Here is an 18,836-nt window from a genome sequence, read left to right as displayed (position 1 = left end):
GTTGCATATTCGCACCTATATAATGGAATTATTTTTTTATTTTATTTATTTATTTTGAAGTTTTAACATTTCAAAAGGGTTATGCCCTGCGATAAATATGTATAACTTTTCGTGTTTTTTTTTCATATATTTTTCTCAGTTATTATTATATTTTTAATTCAAACAGTTTTATTACTTTTTTTTCTTGCTTTTTATTTGTGTGTGTGTGTGTGTTTTTTTTTTGTTTCTTTTTTGCGGGGGCGGGGGTCGAAATGAAACGATAAACCTTCATTTGTTTTTTTTTTGGGGGGGGGGTTCTTTTCGTTTTTTTGGGGGGGGGTAATTTTTATTTTTTATTTTGGTTTTATTTGTTTTGGTGGTAGGTGGACTATTTGAAACCAAGTACTGCAATAATTAATAAAAAACAAATAATAATTGATAAATTCATGAAAGAAGTTTCATTTCACTTCCTTAGGATAGGATTCCATGTTTTCATTTTCATATAATTTTCTGCTTCTTAATAAAACTTAGAGACAAACTTTTTAGTCGCGGAGGCCAGTAAGTAACCAGTCAACATTACCTCAGCTACAACGACTAAATGCGATTTTATTTGTTTGCTTGTTTTTTTTTTTTTTTCACCTCTCTCCACCGTGGCTGCCTACTGCATTCCGATAGCCGTTCTTACCATGAGGAATTGTGGGTGTCTATTCCAAAACCCATTAACATGAGGAAGTTGGGGTTGGGCAACAGCAACAGCAACAATCGTACTCTAATTTTTTCCGAGGAAGGAGGGCATGCTTCCACCAGGCAACGCCGGCTAGCGAGTACTGCTAGTTTGGCAATAAATTCAAAACAATACTTGGTCTATATTGTAGTTAATGAAGTACTGCATTTTTTTTTTTTTTTTTCTATTGCTATCCCAAGTTTGAGTTATTAGATCGAGAAAACCGTACCATCTTAAATTAATTTATAAGAGGGATAGATTTTGATTGGTTGAGCTGGATTCCGCGTTCAAAGAAAAGACTTGTTTGAGATAAAGTCGCTGTTTTTGTGACTAATTTGGAAGGAAAATCTTAATGAAAGGCTTCAATGGGTCAATTATGAAATTAATTGGTGAAAGGGTGAATAAAACGACTACATGAATATTTTCTATTAATGTTTAACTTCAAAATATAATAAACTAGCAGAATCTGTGTCTCAATGTTGCCTGGATTAAATAGGACCCCACCACCACCACCAAATTTTAAAAAATTTTACCTACAATAAAGTGGAGCATGGAAACAATATTTAATATATTATGATACGTCTTCTTCTGTCTTCTCCCCACCCCCTCCCAATTTTCCTTCAGTATATTTTAGGAATATGTACCTAGAAATTTGCAGTTGTGAGGTCAGCAGTTCTGACTTTCCAGAGGAAGCCAAATGTAGTTTCAATACTTCAACACAATATGAAACAAACTCAACTGACTTTGCAAACTAAAACTAACTTAGGTTAGAGTTAATAAAAATAGTTTGGTTCGTATTATATAAATTTTTCATGAAGTTCATTATCATCACTTTTACTTAGCCAAACACAGGTGTGTATATAATATATATCAGAGAGGCGGTAGCACTCTCTATATAGGGATGGCCCGTACACGCCTATATACGCCTACAAAACAAAACTATCCAAATCTCAACTAAAATCAACTTATAAGTTTCAAAAAGCATATATTCTTACAGAGAAGTGTCTTACGAATCCAGCGAGTGTCAGAACGTCGGCTAAAATGTCAAAAGAGAGCAAAAAAAAAAAGGGTACAAAAATGGCCAATTGTTCTTTCTTCTTTCTTCTTCTGCTTTCTTCTTTCTTTTGAGACAATGTATCTCGGTGTACGAACGGTCTCTGACAACAGTTCAAGCATCAATCGACTGCTCTTTACATGGAGAAGTGCAGTGACCCATCGCTTTTTAGCTAACTCCATAATTAAATAAGATTACGTGTAATAACAATTTTTAAACACTATATACCCAATGTAGACAGACCACTTCGAACACGGAACTTCTCTCAAAAGGGACAGCTCCAAATAATACACCGGATGCTCACAGACGTTCCAGTTTGCCAGTGGCCTATATTTCTTGGACGCTGAATATTTGAGGTGAACGTTAAGGTTTTTTCTTTAAACAGTAACCGACCAGCGTTAATGAAACCACGAAATCTTTATCTCAGTTGATCAAAATTGTTATAAGAGTAACCTATTAGCAAGTACGACGTCAAAAAACAATGTTATAAAAACAAATAATTCTTCAGATTTTGAACTGTAAAATATGTACAAAATGTCAATGCTGTGACCAGGATTCGAACCTAGGTTAGCACGGCCACAACGTGGGGTCCTAACCTCTAGACGATCACGGCTAACACTGACGTCTGTCGCTCTTGGCAGAAAGACACATGACTACTGTCAAACTAATGAAAAATAAGGAGGAAACTTGAAATTCTCACGCATGCGCAAAAATACACTATAGCAACCATTGTTAAATGCAGCTGAATCTCTTCGCTCGCTAAGAAAAGTAGATCAGACCAGTTCTTCTAAGAACTCACCAAACGCCAAAGGAAATAAGTTAAATTAACCGCAAAAGAAACTGCAAGAAAGTCATCTTCTAAGAACTCACTGGAAGCTGACCAAAAAGAATCAAAATCCAAGCCCTAGCCACAAAAATAACTAGATATTGTGGCTACTATACACAATCTACTAATAAAAACAAGTAAGTTTTCTAAAATAAACTACAATAAATTAACCAAGTAACCTCACACTGTCACTGATTAGGACTTCATATAAAGATAACAACTACACTATTGGTGTATATACCGTTCCACACTTTAACTATTGGTGACGGGGCAGTATCTCAATTCTACGAGAGTTGTCTTGCTATAAGATAAGTGATATTATAGTAAGATACACATAAGTGTTATATGTTTACATTTAATAAAAAATGCCAAAGTCAGCACGTAGTAAAAAAGCTCAGAGAAATATAGACTATGAAAAAAACAAAGTCAAGGTATTATCTGAGCAAAAAGAATACTATCAGAAAAATGCTGAAATAATAAAAATTAAGTATCATGCAAATCCTGAGGCAAAGAAGGCTGCCTCACGTGCTGACTCAAAAGCACGGTATAACAGGGATCCCGAGGGGAAAAAAACTGCCTCACGTGCTCTTTATAACAAAGAACCAGAAAAAAAGAAGGCTGCCTCACGTGCTGACTCAAAAGAACGGTATAACAGGGATTCTGAGGAGAAAAAAGATGCCTCACGTGCTCTTTATAACAAAGAACCAGAAAAAAAGAAGGCTGCCTCACGTGCTCTTTATAACAAAGAACCAGAAAAAAAGAAGGCTGCCTCACGTGCTGACTCAAAAGCACGGTATAACAGGGATTCCGAGGGGAAAAAAGCTGCCTCACGTGCTCTTTATAACAAAGAACCAGAAAAAAAGAAGGCTGCCTCACATGCTGACTCAAAAGCACGGTATAACAGGGATCCCAAGGGGAAAAAAGCTGCCTCATGCACAAACTATTATAAATATAAATATCAAAAACTGCCAAATCTTTGCCAAAACGCCAAAGAATGAACCAAGAAAAATTTAATAGTGAAGGTATAAACATTTTAGAACTTTATAATACTCTAACTGTTTTATCAGAGAGGCGGTAGTACTCTCTATGTAATATAGAACCGATGGAGGACCAAGAGGCAACTCCTAAGGCCCAAAACCCAAAGACCTAAAACCCAGCAGGAAGTGACCTGCTACTAATGGAGGCGGCAATGAGCCGCCTCCTAAAAAAGACAATACTATCATGAATGTAAGTTTAAAAATAAGACTGTAAGTAAAAATACTAATTAACAAGAATAAAAAAGCATTGAAAATGCAAAAGGATATAGGGATGGTATGCCAAAAAGTATACAAACAAGATAGCTATGAATGGCTAGGCACATGGAAATAGAATTGCATCCAAAGTATAGCCCTATAGCTTTTTACAACCGTAATGATGGCACGGAATGAAGATTGGAGAAAAGCTATAGGGCTATACTTTGGATGCAATTCTATTTCCATGTGCCTAGCCATTCATAGCTATCTTGTTTGTATACTTTTTGGCATACCATCCCTATATTATTTTGCATTTCCAATGCTTTTTTATTCTTGTATATATATATATACCCTCCCATTTCTACTTAAAGCATAAAAAAAAAATAATTTGGATGAGGTAAGAAAAAATAAAAATAATTCCATCTCACCCCAATTTTCCCATTTCAAAATTGAGAAACCATTCAGTTTTGTATGTAAATTTACTGTTATCTTGGCAGGAAGTGGTTGCTCATTACTTGTTAAATTTATACAGGAAAGTGATCGCCCACCTTAAAATATAACATATTTAATTCTTTTTTCTTCTTTCTTTCTTTTTTTCTTTCTTTTTTATTATTTCGAATTGTTTACCTGTAATCACAAAAAAAAAAAAAAAAAAAATTTGATGTTTTTGAGAGATGTTGGGTGTGATAGTAACAATTTACTATAAATTCTTCCAAGTTCTTTAATCCCTATTTGAGTCACGTAAATTACTGGCGGTAGATTCGTTTTATTATTTTTTTTTATTGATAAGTGATATTCTAATAGTTATTTTAAGTTAAATAATGCTTTAATATTTTGTCAGAACATGGAGCTAGTGTCCTTGCTGTCGTTGAGGAAAATTGAAAAAAAAAAAAAATGAAGTTTAAAGAAATAAGTATTAGTTTCGTAGTAAACACCTGTGAGCTGTATTTTTATTAATTTTTATTTATTTTTTTGTAATTCCTTTCTAGATGATTTTCTTTTCCTCACGTTTATGACCTATCTGCGTAAAGATGTCATCTGTTCTGTTGTCAAACAATCAATTCTACAAGAGTGAAACTTTATGAAAGTATTTAAAAAGATTGTTTGTACCTCTCATCCCCCCCCCCAATAATTATTTTTCCGGTGTAAGTATGTTAATTTTTTAACAAAAAAATGAATGCCCAACTTTTGCAAACCAATAATGATCTATGAATAATGCCTTAAAAAATGTGGTATGGCCTCCGGGCCAAGATCAAAGTGTAGTATCTGTTTCGATGCTACTCTTAAGATAATTTGTCTTAGTCAGTGGAGGGGAACCCCTCAATACCGGGACAATTATTATTTTTGGTCCCAACCTTTTGCCTTTTCGGGGAGCCAGCTCAACTGACCCATGGTGAATGCTGACACAGCAACAACACCACTATGAGTAGGTGTTTGCCCCAGTCGAGAATACATCCTCGAAAAGTCAGTCTGATAGTGGTTTTATTGCTGTCGGGCTGAGGTATAGCTCTTTTCAGTATTAGGTGGTCCATCTTCGGATGCTTTACCTTCTCTCTGAGGTTAGTTTATTACTGATTGCCTGAGGCACATCTACGAGACCTTTTGTAGACCAGAGTGCATCTCATCTGACCTTGCATCTAACCTCCTGCAGAGAAGGTAAATAAATATAAATTAATATGTTCTGTAACTAAAAAGTATAATTTTCATAGATATTTATAATGAATGATTTATTCCTGTTAGCTGTCAGGCTATGATACAGTAGGAAAATATTTGGATTTTGAGCAATCATTGATGAAGCAAACTGACTCAGATGTTTTCACTTTATTTTTATTGTCGGAAATATTTTTTCCTTATCATCCTCATCATCATTGAGTTTAACATCCAATTTACAGGCTGGCATGCATTGAACGCATTTAAGAAATTTCCAAACAAGCCTATCCTTTTTTCTCAAGTCCAATTTTATTATATTCTCATTCTTTCATTTTTGAAACGATTAGATTCCACATAATAAAAGTATCAAATGTATCAATTTTTTTTTTTTTTTTAATTTTCTTCCTTTGAAGATTGTAACACTGGGTATGGGGCAGCCAAACCAGCTGCCAACATTGCCCTGCCTTTTATTGAAACCAACTGAGAGCTCTTTTTAGTATCCTCGTTGTTCCTGTAAGTGCAATTTTCTGGATCTCTTTTGCACTTGGTTCACTAGGAATATTAGTTAGGTAAGACTTCAGGTTCTTCTTCATAAGCCCTGTGGCACCTATAATAACTGGTATGATTGATATCTCCCTAAGATTCCAGTTTCTTTTCATATCATACATGAGACCTTGATATTTGGTCTGTTTCTCCCTTTCAGCTCTGTTCATACCTCCATGTGTGTCATTTTATGTCAAATCAATAGATGCTAAACATTATTTTTGCTGTTTCTGAATTTATGAGATGAGTACTGACAATATTTGTATTATTCGGATCACTGTTCTCATCTTGAGTGTTATTCTTACGTTTTGGCTATCATGCCAGATATTTAATAGTATAGTTCTAAGTGATGGTGTTCTGGAGGTTGAAAGGTCAATCCTCAGTGTTGATGCAATTAAGAATACAAATGCAAATTACTTAAGACGGTCATAGCTGATGGAACTAGAGTGTGCTAATTTTACAACCGGCCCAGATATTCAATATTATCTGTGCCAAATTTACATATAAGCTACCGCCGATAGAGCTGTATGTGGCAACACTCTTTAGTCTCTAAACAATCCTTCGATATTTTTTCATTTGCTCCATTTTCTATTTAAGGATATGTTGAACCAATAACTCTGCACCTACATTGCTTACTGTTTTTGATTTTGTTTGATTCTGAATTTGCTTTTTATTTTTTTTATTTTAAATTTTATTGTTAACTAATTATAATCTTCTACTCTATAATAAAAGAAATCCCTGTGTATTCACACACACACACACACATATATATATATATATATATATATATATATATATATATATATATATATATGTGTGTGCTTTTTTTTTTTTTTTTTTTTCGGTATGTCATTAAAAATGATAAATTTATATATGAAAAATTAAATTACTAAAGAAATTGTATGATTTGTATATGCTTATTTTAGTAATAATATATGTAGATAAATAGTGAACTCTGTCATAGACCTTACAAAAAGCTAATGTTAATTATAGTGTTTAATTACTATGCCTGCTGGAGATACCCAGGTTTTGTGCATTTTGTGATCCTAGAATTAGGAAAAAAAAATTTTTTTTAACTCCAAAAAGAATTATCAGTCCTGTTTAAAGCAAAATGTCTAAAACAGGAAGAGAACTGACTTTTGATTTCTGATTTTAGGCATTTCTCTTCAAACGGGATTGTTGATTCTTTCTGGAGTAAGAGCAAGCCAAAATTTTTACCAGTGCTTGGTAAGATAGTCTACAGATCGATTTTTTTTTTTTAATGTCATTTTAAACAAAAACAACATTATGTACTTAATTGTCATGCCGAAAATTCATTGAGTAGAAAGTTATTTATTATATAAAAGTAATTTTTGCAGAAAATTTGATAAAATTGCATCTTAGTCTACACGCAGGGGACATAACCTTGAACGAATATTTTAGATTACTTGTTCATGGCTGCAATATTTGTTGTCTGTAATGATAGACTTCTTTTTCTTTTTTTTTTTTACTAAAAACGCAATAGCAGCTGTTCTACTTGATGAATTTTCTTAATTTTTGGATATTTTACCATTTTCGACATGGCAATTAAGTATGTAATATTGTTTTTGTTTAAAACAACATATTTAAAAAATTAATTTGTTGACTATCATAATAAGCACCTTTTCTCCTAATTTCAAGATCACCAGATGGACGAAATTTAGATATTACCAGATATCTTAAAATAATACAGTTGAAATCTTTGTTGGAAACTTTGCAATGACTCTACATTTACATAACTTTTTTTTATTATTATCCTTTCAATTAATTATGAGTTCCCCATCTTTTATTACTATTTTAGTCAAAGGTTTATACGTTTTCATGTTTAAATTTTTGGAGTAGTTACCAAAAAATTGAACAATATTATTTCAAATTTTTAGTCTGAATGTGCATGTTTCTGATGTTTTGAATAAAAGGAAATATATTTAAAAATTCAAATTGTCATTCAGCTTTTAAACAAAATATTAATATGTTTAATTAGAAAAATGAAAAACTAGTCATGTGTTCAATTAGAAAAAAATGATAGAAATGTTAGTCAAAGTTTCCTGATATTTTCGTATATAGTAATGTTAAGTTTCATAATAGATTTGCAAAGCATTTTTGAAACTTGAAATTTGAGTACATTTTAAATTTATTATTTTATTGTTACCTAGTATTTAATATAATAGCATTCTAATTTTATGAATATTAACTATATTCAAGATACCATGATTGTATCTTAAAAGTATGTAACTGTCATATTGGAATGCCTCTAAAAATAATTTACATGAAATTATTTTTTGAACTCTAAGAAGTATCATGCATTCTATAAGTTGGAACTCTATTTCATTTAATTTTTATTATATAAATCGAATGTGATGTATTTCAAAGAAAAAAATTTTTTAACGTAAAGACATATTATTGATTCAGTAATTGGAATCAAAGTTCATTTGTACAAATTTTAAAATTTTATATCAAACCTACTTATCTTTTTTAACTCTAGTACAAGGGAGGTAAATATGTATATAAATATTCAGTTTTTTTTTTTTATAATAGCAAAAATCGAAATATTGAATTTCAAGTGAACCCAATGCTATCTACGTAATTGTCATGTCACAATAATGAACATATCCAAAAATGACAAAAAACGACTCTTAGAAAATTAATTATTAATGCAAACAGTTTCTAAAAACAATTAGTGAAAATTGAGTTTTGTTAAAAAAAGAAAGAAACGAGAGAAGTTGACTGGAACAAGGAAAGTAAATATTTTCTGAAAACTTTAACAAATTTAGCAAAACTCAGTTTTCACTAATTTTCTTCAAAAACGTATCAATAATTAATTTTCCATCTCATTGTTTTGCATAATTTTTGGATATATTCATTACTGAGATATGAAAATCAACAAGATACCATTGGTTTTACTTGAAATTCAATATTTTGATTTTTGAATTTCGCTATTCTAATGAAGAAGTGCCAAAAATTCTTGTAAACCTATTATGTCTGCATTCCAAACTGTGATTTGTAATATTACTCATTTCATGAATTTCAGATTTGAAAGCATTCGAAAGACGGTTAACAGAAGTGATTGACAAATTACAGCCAACAGCAAGATTTTGGCGCAGTAAGATAATTTTTAATATATATAGTGTCTATTCTTTCATATTTAGATAATTCTGAACAAAAACAATTTTCTTTATAGTTCAATCTTTTCAATGTTATGCTAGATTAATTTTAGAAAGAAAACTGCCATTGTTTAACAGTTAATTCTATGTTGATCAAAAAATTACAAAGTGCAGTTGAAAACAAATCTCTGTCAAGATCAATTTTTCTCCAAGAATCTATTAGTAGTATTCCTTTATCAGTGGGATTTAAATAATATCACATTTTGCATTTGTGTCTAACATCCATAAACAGTAAAAACAAGTTTGGATACATCCCTTACTTTCAGCATACCCGAACTAGTGAAAATATTTTCCCTTTATTAGGACATCAGTCTTTGGAATGGTCAGGTTCTCAAGTAAAGTGTTTGACCTGATGTTCTGAATCAGGTCTGGCTTTATGTTACATATCACTTAATCATTACTCTATCATTTCTCTGGGGTCGGGCAAGTGAAGGCTGGGTGAAGATCCAATATTTGCTGCCATACAACAGATGTTCTAAGTCAGATTTGGCTTTACGTTTCATATCCACATAATTATTGTTCTGAAAATAATTTTTTTTCTTTTCTTTCTTTCAGTTATTCTTGTACTTGTATCTGTATTCACGGCCATCGGTGCCTGGGCCTGGTTGTGGGACCCAAACACATCAAAAATCTCTTTCTACCAATCCTTATGGAATCACCCTCTTTTTACAGTTAGCTGCATTGTTCTATTTACATTGTTTCTATGGGGTATCCACAAACGAGTTGTTGCTCCTTCAATGTATCCTTTTGAATCAATTCTGAAATCTTTCTTATTGTCGTCTTTCCAAATATCTTTTCATTTTCCTTTTTTAATCATATATTTAGAATTTTTGACGGCATTCATTTTAGCAAGAGAAGTAATCAATAGTACTCATATTACCCATTCTTCATTATTATTTTTTTTATTATTTTTTTTTTTTTTTTTGCATATTATCATCAAAATATGTAACATAAAAAAAATGTATAAACTATTATATCAAATATTAAAAAATATCTTTCTGCTTAAGTTTAAAATTCAAATTTCCTCATTGTAGGTATTTTTTCTGTTGAGACTAAGTTGGCAAGAAAACCATGTTGGTTTGACCTAACTTCAAATGCTTATAAATTAGCTTAAACCCAACTTTATAAATCCTAGTAAAACTCATTAGAGCCATTCCATGTCACAGGTGTTACAGTTCAGAAGGGTTTTTGGCGATAACATTTATTTAAAATCGCCCTTATCATACTTTAATCTTCTTTTCTTTTTGGCTTATTTAGTCTTAAGGCATTACTCTTTCATGTAGAACATAAAAAACCCATACCTATGACCATTTTTTTTAATAATGGTCTTGTTTCTAACGTCACATGCATTACATGCAGACGGGAAGGATATTTTAAACAATGTATAAACTCTGAATTGTGCCTTCATTTTTTCATAAAAATGTGTTTTTCTAAATTTTTATGGAGTCTTCTAATTATTACAATAGTCTTTTAGTAAATTTTTATTCATTGAACCTCTGAGAATTAAGGTATTTGTTGTCACGTGTGTCACACAGTAGCATCATGTGTGTTACCCTTGCAAAATCTCATTGATTTCCTAAATTCTGTGAAGTGGGGAAAATACTCAAATTTGGCAATCAATCAGAATAAAGTATTTTCTTAATCTTAGTTTTTGTCCTAAGTGAATTGGTCATTTGGTTTGGACCGTACCGTCTCTTAAAGTTCAGGCTTTATAGCATAAACAATTTTCATTGAAAACATTTCAAACATGCACAGGTTAGTGTAAAAACCTTTATTTTTTCATGTATGTATCATAGAAATATATCAAGTAGTTTTTTTGAAAACTGTTTGAACAAACACATATATATAAGAATTTTGGAGTAGAAATCTTTTGGACAGCGTTCATTTTTCCAGCAGCAGCAGCAAGCACCAATAATCCACGTTGGTGACTTAGTGTAAAAAATCGACAAGGCCAGCTTAGTTTTCCATACGATTGATAAAGAAATTTATTTTCTCAACATTTGAATATTTTAACTTATGATGAAGAGAAAAATTAAATATTTTAATTATTTTTTTAATTATTTATTTTTAACATTTAGACAAGGACCTATTTAAAATAAACACATTTCATATCAACAAAGCTGAAAAGTACTGATTACTAAATGCTGCTGTTTGAAATTATCAGCAAATGAAACAATGTATTTTGTTATAAAATTTGAAATGAATTGATACAGTACTTTTTACGTGCACTCCTGTAAATTCATAACAAAATGTCTGTTTACAAAGTGGTTTACAGCAATGAATTACATTTTTTAATTTTCATTTTTAATTATTTAGAAAACATTGCAAGTGTGTGATTATAAAAAGAAAATGTATATTGGCTATTGTATAACTTTTGAACGAAGTTTCTATCTTGATTTATTTTTGTGCTAGAAAGCCTCAACTTTGATGTTCTAACATTTGAATGAAAAGTCACGTGTTTTGTTCAAATTTCAAAATTTCAAAATGGATAAAATTTGATGCTTATAAACATTTATCTATTTATGAACGTGTAATATCAGGTAATAAATATCAAAGTGATTCTGTTTGAAATCTGTGATAAGATTACATTTCTTTATTTTGAAGATCATTTTATCCTTAACTCTAATTTAGCATTGCTTCAAGGTGCCGACATGTCCTCTCAGACTATAATATGTCCTGTGATGACGTAAGTTATTTATTTACTTCACTTCCCCTTTTTATTTTTATGCATGAAATTTTCTAAAGAAATTTGTAATAATGTTTTTATTCCAAATTAATAAAATAATAGTTGAGCACAAGAAATGCGATGTTTGAAATTGTGATTGATACACAAATTTATATTCATATTTTCTATCTAGAATATTCTGAGATATTCCTACATAAGTTTCGTGTAAAAGATAAAGACTGAGAGACTGATAAACCTTTAGAAAGATTTTAATATCAAACAAATAAACATATGAAAGCAAGTTAAATATGGCAACCTCTCTAACTCTTCATCTAGTGAGAAGGGGAGATAACTAGGTATGCTTTATTAATAGAGGTATAATATCAAACCGTGTAGAACTAGTACTATTTACATTTTCTTATGCCTAAAATTGTCAAAGTATTGTATGGATATTATACTTAAGTTTATTTATTTATTTTACAAACAAATAAGTTGTGCTTGTCTTTTTAAAGAACATTTTTACAAGATTTCAATTGTTTCTAAATATTCATATTTGTTTACAAGTTAGATTTCAAATATTTCTAAAATCATTTTTTATGTAAATTTTTTTTTTTTTTTCAAGGGGGGAAGATATAAAAGTGTTATTTACAAAGGTTTTTGTTAAATTAGCAATAATAACGTTTTCATGTCAATACACTGGGTAAATTTTATAAAGTGTAATATCTATACCATTATATATATATATATATATATATATATATATATATATATATATATATATATATATATATATATATATATGTTTTTTATTTTATAAAATGATAAATTATTTTTTTAAACTTATAATAAACTATTAGAAAACTAGTTGAGAAACTGTTAATAGAAGTGTTTCCTTAGGTTTTTAAACTATTTGTTTTATTTCATTTTACAGACAGGAAAAATGATTCTCTTGAAACCCAGACCTTCAATATGACACATGGAGATTTAGGTGTCCTTAAAGTCTATTGCAACTCTTTTCTTCACCTTTTTTTTTTTTTGTGAAGAAACCAAACCTCTTCTATTCCTAGTGTTTGATTTCAACTATGGAAAGACTATAATAAATTTCTATTCAAAAAAAAAAAAAAAATAATGAAATTCTAATAATAAACTATTTAAAAAAAAAAAAAAAAAAAAAGCAAGAAAGAAAAATAAAATCTGCAAATTCCATGTGTGTAAATAGATTTTTTGAAAAGATAACTACCAGCATCTTTCCATTTTCCTGTAGATTGAATTCATCATTTCTCATTGACTGTCATCTTGTTTCTTTTCACACATGCAAAGATTTCCCACTAACTTTTTTGGAGTCATTTACCACATTAAAAAAAAAAAAAAAAAAAAAAAGAATTATTGTTCTTTTTCTTGTGGACTGTACAAAGACAAAACTGTTTGGTTCCTCCCATATGGAAGTTGTTTTGATTTTTAAATACTTTTATAAAATTTGTATCCTACTTTGAATGATTGAAAAGGTTGAATCTAGTCGTTTTGTATTTATTTTTTATCTTCTGCTCTACATTTGAGTGTCTTTCTGGCACTCCTCTTCATCATCCTGTTTTGGTATTTAAAGTACTATGAATATCCCAGATTTTTGGTTGGGCAACACCAGGCTACATTCCACCTGTTCAATATTTATCTCCCTTCCACAGAGCAATGCTGTGATGCAAGTATCGGAAGGTATGATTTGAAGAGCGAGTGTACTAGAGGAAGAGCATTTTGACCTGCACAAAATACCTGAGAATTGCTGTCAACATTTTCCGGTAAGGGTACCTCAGGCGATCAGCAATAAACTAACCTCTTCCCAAAGGGAGGAAGCAGCAAAGTCAAGGAGGGTGAACCTCTGAGAACTGCCCAGGACTAAAGCCATACCTCAGTCTATAGGGAAAAATGGCCTAGACTGTTGGCTTTGATGCCGAGAGAACATTGCCATCTCCGTATACATTAGGTTAATATTAGTCAGGTGCACACAGTCAAATCACTTATGCTGCACTCAAGTTAGGTCTTCCACAGTCTATCAAAAACACACACACACAGAGGTGGCAAAAAGAAAGTCCGCACTTGTAATTTTTTCAAAAACTGCAAATTTAAGTTAAATTTAATGTAACTGTTTAAACAATCTATACCTCATTTTATTTGCCTTTTATTCCTCTCATTTTACCTGTTCATATTTGACTTTTAATTGAAATATTCTAGTGTTCACGTCAATTTAAAAAAATAACTTCAAAGTGAGGCGGCAAAAAGAAAGTCCGCAGCAACAAATTCGCTTAAAACCAGTTTAAATTATCGCCCCTAAATCAGTTCAAAATATCCACCAACAGGCAACAGAGCATCTCTAATCGTAATTGTTGTTGTTCCAGGTTATACAATGTGACATTTAGTCCATATGCCACGACTTTCTCTTAGTTATCGTCAGGAGCTCATTAATCTCCACCTTTCTGGTTTATCCAATCGAGAAATCGGCTATGGATTGAAATGTGATGAGAAAACTGTACAAAAGACTGTGCAAAAGCATCAAAACACCTGCAGTATTCATGATGCCCCTAAATCTGGTCGACTAGAGTTTCTTCTAACATGAAAGACAATGCTATCAAGATCCGCAACCTAAGAAACAAATTTGAAACGGCTCCCCAAATCCAACAACAGTGCAATCTTATAAAAAAGTGCTCTCTTTCTACTGTCAAGAACAGATTAAAGCAATTTAATTTGCGAAGACGCAAGCCAATGATTTCTGTAAAGAACAGAAAGCACTGTCTGGACTTCGTCAGATGCAATGAAGATTATGACTCTTCACATTTGTCAAAAGTGCTTTTTAGTGATGAAAGCAAGTACAATAGGCTAGGCAGTGATGGTAGGCAGTACGTCTGTTGGAGAAAAGATGAAGAATTTAATCCTAGGTGCTCAGTTTCAACGCTGCAAGGTAGTGGAGGTTCAGTTTTGGTGTGGGGCATTATTAGTACCGATGGTCCAGGGCCTGTAATTCGCCTACAAGGTTGAATTAATTTGACCAAGTACGTTAATATGTTGACTGACCATTTTCTACCCTACTTTGATCGGAATTTGGATGATAATCCCATCTTCATGCAGGATAATGCTCCCATTCATACAGCTGGCAATGTCAAGTGGTTCCTGGAAGAGAATGATATTACGTGTTTGGATTGGCTTGCACAATCTCCAGACCTGAATCCTATCGAAAATGTATGGCATTACATCAAGCAACAGCTACGCAATGATAAAATTTCAAATTTGGAAAAACTTTGAACAAAAATTAAAGAAAAGTGAGTTGCCCTTTCCCCGGAGTATTGCTGCAGTCTAATTCAAGGAATTCCCAAAAGATTGCAGGCTGTCAAATTGCAGAAGGGTATGCTACTAAATATTAACTAGTTCATTGTGTTCCTGTTGTATTTGTGTTGCATTAATGTGCTAAAGTTACATTTAAATAACAATTTTCCATTGTGTGGATTTTCTTTTTTATTTTTGTATTGAAATTATTTTTTTTAAATTAACGTGAACACTAGAATATTTTAATTAAAAGTCAAATATGAACAGGTAAAATTATAGAAGAATAAAAGACGAATCAAATGAGGAATTGGTTGCTTAAACAGTTACATTAAATTTAACTTAAATTTGCAGTTTTTGAAAAAATTATAAGTGCGGACTTTCTTTTTGCCACCTGTGTGTGTGTGTGTGTGTGTGTGTGTGTGTGTGCTTTGTATTAACATTAGGATTTTTTTGCCCTTCCTTTTATCTAGGCTTCTTCTTCATTTAACCCAGATCGGTTAAACGGCGCCTTCCAATGAATTCACCACACCTCGCACGAAAGCTGACGAAGCCCAACGATCCATTGCCAATGCTGACACTATCGACAGGTTTACTTTGTGCAACATAAACTTAATAGCTTTTAACAAGTTGACATGTGCATAAAAGTCTCCCTTAAGTTTTAATGGCACCAGAATGTATGCCAAATCGCTAAGTGATGTGGGACAAGGTAGTTAAAACCCTAACAGTCCTTGAAGGAATTTAAAAAAGGAAAGAAAGACTATCTCTGTGTGAATAACGTGTTCGCTACTGAGATTTTAATACATGGTATACTTTTTTTTTCATTGACATTGTCTTCCATGCAACAAAAATGTTTGTCACTAAATCTTCATCACGTAGTAAACTGTTCTTGAACAATACTATTTACAATGATGAGTGATCATTGCATCACTTTAAGACTTATTCTCGGGTAGTTTTTGGCTTTGCTAAATGATTCATTAGTTAAATAGTTACTATCTTTTGAAGATTACTAAAAATTTCATTGACCAGCTTATTCCCATGCAGTTGACCATGTGACAATGATCAGTTTGTGCAACCATTTTATTGTGAATTGTCGCATAGAAATGTATTAAATAAATCCACAACAGATGCAATAGAGATAGGTGGATTATAGATTTCGATTGTACACCAGAAATGGCACTAAATTTTTTTTTTTTTTTTTTTTTCTTTTTTACAAAACTGAAATCATACTATCAAACAATTATATCTAAGGAAAGAGTCATTCAAAATTAAAAAAAAAAAAAATGTATATATTCATTTATGTGCCTTTGAAGAGAAACCAATATTCATAGCTCTCCAGAAATTAGTCTATTATGGTGGGATGGTTTTAAAATAAAAATGAAATCTCTCATGTATAAAATAACAAAAAGAAGCTTATAAAATTTAAGTTAAGGCAAAACTTGCGACTACTTTTGTTTATTGTTATTCACTATTTTGTTTGGCTGACTTTATTTGCTTTAACACAAAAAGTATTTTTCTAAACATCTAATGTTTATACCTGATTAAAGTAGATGTCTGTTTCTGTGTCTTTTTATAATATATTTGGTGATGAGAGGAAAACGTCATGACGCCATAGAAAGTATGTGGTTAAAATATATCATGATACCATCACTCCTCTCAGAAATCTACATTTGAGATTTCTTTTTAATTCTCTTTTTTATTTATTAATAAAGATTTTCTTAATGACATCACCTATGAAATATGAGAACTAAAGGACAGAATAGGAAGGTAGCAATAAATATATGGCTGTTGAAAATAAGACTAAAGTATTCTGCTTAGTTTCCAGTTCAGCCATGCATATTTCTTTGGGTTTTTTTCCTATTCATTTAAGGTCACTTTTCTGTGTTCAAGGGTCAAGCGTTTTCTAATATTTTACAAGATCATTCTATAGTTCCTCCAGTTCAGTAGGTCCGCTGTTTTTAAATTCCTCACTGTACCACTTTATCTAATCACTTGCTGCCAGTGTTTCCTTGTCTAACCTTCCTGTGATTCAAGACATTAATGCTTTTGCAGTAGGTTTATTCAAGAGAAAAAAAAAATTTCTCCACATGACCATACCTGCATAATCCATTCATACCTAGGATAACCTATATGTTAAGCAAATGTAGTGTTCTCAACAAAACCTCTGATTCAATGTGCTGGGTTTGCTCAGATTTCGCATAATCATGAATCTGTCATTTACAACAGTAAATAGAGTAAATTTGCTTTCGTATTCAATCATAAAACCGGCACCCTTTTGAATTAGTTTTTATTTACTAATCAAAATTTTGTGTTCACTGCTGAATATACATGTTTCATTTTTAGCAGCGTTTATATAAAAAAAAATCCAATTTGTTTATTAAAAAAAAAAATGTAATTTGTTTAATTAAATTAATTGAAGATCCCATTGGATCTGTTCTGTGCACTTTTACATGCTAGTTTCCATTTGTAGTCAATCAAGAGAATGGCGGTGCAGACTGGACATTTACGAGAACCGGATTCACTCACTCCAACAGGTAAACGAAACAGAACTTCCATGAACAGTTTCTTTCCAAAAACTTCCCAGCCATTAAACACAATATCACAGTGTTGCTTCCTTGCTGACTATAACATGGTGGTTTACACTGTGTCAATAAGTAATTAAATTGGCCCATTGCACCCATTCCACATATATTCTGATAATATTCTTCATTATTGAATTCCAAATCTATCCATTTCATTGACACTCTGGGAAGAAGGGTAGCGACCGACGTCTGAATTTGTGAAGGTGATGGGAGCATAGGTTGAAGGCTTCTCCCTAGCAATAAAAAAAAAATTAAGAAAAAAAAAAAAAACATCAGCAACAACTCTGGAACAAATTCTGAAACTCCAAATAATAAATTTTATTTAACCAAAAGTAGTTTATTTTTATATATGGAAGATGTATAATTTGTATTCAATACTGTATGTTCGTGATCTCCCATGAGTATGAAATTAATAAGATTAAAGTCTATGAATAAAGCGGGGAAACCTGCATTTTTATAAGAGTTCAGAATTATAATCCAAATAAAAAAATTTTTTGTGTCTGACTGGAAATCTTTTGTGACTGAGGAAATTGTTATTGTCAACATATTTCATGAAGAAACACCACAAATGAAGGCATACCAGGAAGGTAAGAATTTTGCGGGGAAAACTATTCATTCTTTGTTGTTTGCGTGAGCTTCATTGGTAAAGGAGTAGGTAATTTATCTGTTACAGCTTGAACTTGGTATTCTTTGCGGTGCAGTTTTACATCTTTTAGATGGAGTCAGACATGGGCAGCAGCTAAGTAACTTGCAGAAATGTTGTCTGGAACTCATTTGTTTTTGGCACTGCAGGCCTTTTATATTGATTTTCTAGAATGTTCTGGTGTGTTCTCCATCTATATGCGCAAATAGAAAAAAATATATTCAACAAAAAAAAAAAAGGTTGCATCACAACCATGATTCTACGTGCTGATAGAATTGCATGGGCAAATGGTGACAAAACCAAATTGTTCCTAAAATGAATAAATTCCGACTGAATACATTCCTCTGATTACGTGACGAGCAATTTGATTTAGCTGGTCACTACAATCCTTATCCTTGAGTGGCTTTTGGTTTTAGTAAATGGTGACTTGTTAGCATAACAAATAAAATA

The 18,836-nt window shown here is 31.6% G+C and overlaps 1 protein-coding gene across 3 annotated transcripts in view; it reads left to right on the top strand.

Annotated features, from left to right (window-relative positions):
• The window catches only part of LOC145254584 (nuclear envelope phosphatase-regulatory subunit 1-like), a 131,171-nt gene extending 117,804 nt beyond the window's left edge, over positions 1-13,367 (top strand). For all 3 annotated transcript variants that reach the window (XM_080113224.1, XM_080113380.1, XM_080113301.1), the window contains 4 exons: positions 9,055-9,126; positions 9,743-9,926; positions 11,819-11,873; positions 12,784-13,367. In XM_080113224.1, coding sequence (XP_079969350.1) covers positions 9,055-9,126; positions 9,743-9,926; positions 11,819-11,873; positions 12,784-12,825 — 353 coding nt within the window. In that variant the 3' untranslated portion in view covers positions 12,826-13,367. The remainder of the gene's footprint in view (positions 1-9,054; positions 9,127-9,742; positions 9,927-11,818; positions 11,874-12,783) is intronic.
• The last annotated feature ends 5,469 nt before the right edge of the window (positions 13,368-18,836 follow it).

This window comes from Euprymna scolopes, chromosome 1, assembly GCF_053919585.1.
Source record: "Euprymna scolopes isolate OS-2025 chromosome 1, ASM5391958v1, whole genome shotgun sequence".
Lineage (NCBI taxonomy): Eukaryota > Metazoa > Mollusca > Cephalopoda > Sepiida > Sepiolidae > Euprymna > Euprymna scolopes.
Note: the sequence above shows the minus strand (reverse complement) of the source record. Positions and strands in the feature narration are given on the sequence as shown.